The following is a 2,631-nucleotide window of genomic DNA, read 5'->3' as shown; positions in this document are numbered from 1 at the left end:
CACACACACACACACACACACTCTCTCTCTCTCACACACTCACACCTGTAACAGTGTTATGGCTCACCTGGGAGCGCGGGAGGTGCTGGCGCTGTTGCTCGGTGTGTGTGAGTCGTTCCCGCCGCTCTGCACTGATCTCAGTCCATTACTCAGTCTGTGGTCGTGAGGAAGGCGAGGCGACGGAGCCTCCGAGGTTTGTCTGTCTGGAGTCATTCGCACCAACACTGACAGCAAAACAACATTCACAGTCCATCAATTATCAGACGCTTCGGCTAATAAACATCTTAAAGGGACAGTTCACACAAATATGGAAATTCTTTATGTCGTTCCAAACCTCTATGACTTTTCCTCTTATGCTGAACACAAAAGAAGATATTTTTCAGAGTGTTAGTAACCAAACAGTTTCTGATCCCACCAAACAACAGAAGTCAACGGCAACCGAAATGGTTTGGTTACCAACATTCTTCAGAATATCTTCTTTTGTGCTCCACTGAAGAAATGACGTCAAACAGATTTGGAAAGACATGAGAATGAGTAAATGAGAACAGAATTCTTATTTTTGGGTGAACTATCCCTTTAAAAATAATATAATCATAAAAATCTGAATGAATAAAAATTACATTTTAAAAATCATTCTGTGACAATAATGATAATTACAAAAATAAGGTGAACGGTTAAAAAAAAACACTGCATTGCATTAATGCAAGATTAATCCATTAAGAATGAAATTATAAAATTCTAAAAATAGGTTGTTTCTTTAGTCTATATACTAGATTTTGATTTTGTTGTGAAATGTGACTTGAACATGTCTTCATGAGATTTAAATTTTTATTCAAAGCCATTTTGAAAAGAAGAATCATAAGCCATTTATTAAACAGAAGTAACAATATTAGCAGAATGTGTGATAAATTGAAATAACATTCAATCACGATCTCACAACACACGTGTCACAGGTACTGTGCTCTAAGGAGACAAGCGCACGACGCAGGAGTAATCCAGCACACAATCTTTAATTCCAACTTCAACTCAAGAGAATAACCAGGAGACAGACAAATCAGAAACATCTAAGAGCAAACTAAACATAACGGTGAACGGACAAAGACTATGGGAGCACTGAGGACTTATAAGCAAAACCCAAACAAAGGGAACTAATGAGATGATTAATACAACACAGGTGATCTGAATAAACGATGATTAACTAAATGAGAACAAAAACTGAACCAAATAAGGGCAGACAGGAACTAAACAGAAACACAAACGTGACAGATATCGCCCCCCTCCCGGAAGGCACGTCCCGTGTCATAACAGTACAGGAGGCCATGGCGGATCAGGGGACACAGGAGGCCATGGCGGATCAGGGCTCTGGAGGACGGTCTGGAGGAGCGGGCACTTGAGGACGCTTTCGAAGAGCGGGCTCTGGAGGGCGATTTCGAGGAGCAGGCTCTGGAGGAGCGGGCACTTGAGGGCGCTCTGGAGGACGCTTTTGAGGAGCGGGCTCTGGGGAAAGGATGAGGGTGGAGAACTGTCTTTTTCTCCTCGTCCTCCTTTTTTGGTTAGGGGTGAATGGAGCGGCCGAAGGGCTTGAGAGTGAGGCGGTCGGGCCTGAAAGTGAAGCGGCCGATGGTTCTGGGCTGAGGATCGGATTGGTTCGGGGAGCATGAAACGGAGGATGGATGGCAGATTTCAGTGCTGACCGGACAGATGTTATAGCGGTGTCCGCAACATTAGCCCCCAGGTCAGCACTGTTAGAAACCCACTTCCGGGCTCGGGGAAACACAGGAGGATAGGTATGGTCGGGACCAATGGCCAGGTATGTGGAGGATCTCAACATGTGTCCGCAACCTTAGCCCCCAGGGCAGCACTGTTAGAAACCCACTTCCGGGCTCGGGGAAACACAGGAGGATAGGTATGGTCGGAACCAATGGCCAGGTATGTGGAGAATCTCAACATGGGGTGAGCTGGCGAGGCCCAGTGGTTCTCAGAAGGGGCTGGATGAGAACGACTTTTAACTTTTAAGTCTGTCAACAAACACACTTGTGAAACTCTGTTGCTGCCCCGAAAAACAAACTGTATAAACTGTTTACATAACGCTGGGTTCTTTAGGAAGCTGAACAAAGTTATTTTTTCCTTACAACCAAAAACACTTCTTTGGATTGGAGACATTCTTCCCGAGCGAGTCCCGTGCAGCGCTGCCGCCGGATGAAGCGCGTTGATGGGCGCGATCTCGCTCTTGCTCTGGTCGATATGTGCGTGGGCGCGCTCTTCTGGGAGAAATACCCATATAAGGAGTTCCACCCTCGTTTACGTCATTAAGAGCCACTATCGAAAAAAACTCTCCGAAACTTGTACGAACCCGGAAGTAAGATTTTTGGCACAGAAATACTCAGTCATACGTCCAAATTGTTTTTTGAAACTTTGTCCATGAGAATCCAACTCTTTAACAGTGTAAACAACTCTGAATGCATGAAACAGCATTGTATCCCCCCTTTAATTCCAACTTCAACTCAAGAGAATAACCAGGAGACAGATAAATCAGAAACATCTAAGAGCAAACTATACATGACGGTGAACAGACGAAGACTAAGGGAGAACTGAGGACTTATAAGCAAAACCCAAACAAAGGGAACTAAT

At 44.7% G+C, this 2,631-nt stretch overlaps 1 protein-coding gene across 4 annotated transcripts in view; it reads right to left on the bottom strand.

The window, feature by feature from the left end:
• Nucleotides 1-2,631, bottom strand: part of phldb3 (pleckstrin homology-like domain, family B, member 3) — a 34,112-nt gene that overhangs the window by 7,104 nt on the left and 24,377 nt on the right. For all 4 annotated transcript variants that reach the window (XM_016466895.1, XM_016466894.1, XM_016466893.1 and 1 more), the window contains one exon: nt 68-224. In XM_016466895.1, the coding sequence (XP_016322381.1) occupies nt 68-224 (157 nt within the window). The remainder of the gene's footprint in view (nt 1-67; nt 225-2,631) is intronic.

The sequence above is a fragment of the Sinocyclocheilus anshuiensis genome, unplaced genomic scaffold (genome assembly GCF_001515605.1).
Source record: "Sinocyclocheilus anshuiensis isolate Anshui unplaced genomic scaffold, SAMN03320099.WGS_v1.1 scaffold480, whole genome shotgun sequence".
Taxonomy (NCBI): domain Eukaryota; kingdom Metazoa; phylum Chordata; class Actinopteri; order Cypriniformes; family Cyprinidae; genus Sinocyclocheilus; species Sinocyclocheilus anshuiensis.
The sequence above is the reverse complement of the archived record's forward strand: the minus strand, read 5'-3'. Positions and strand labels throughout refer to the sequence as shown.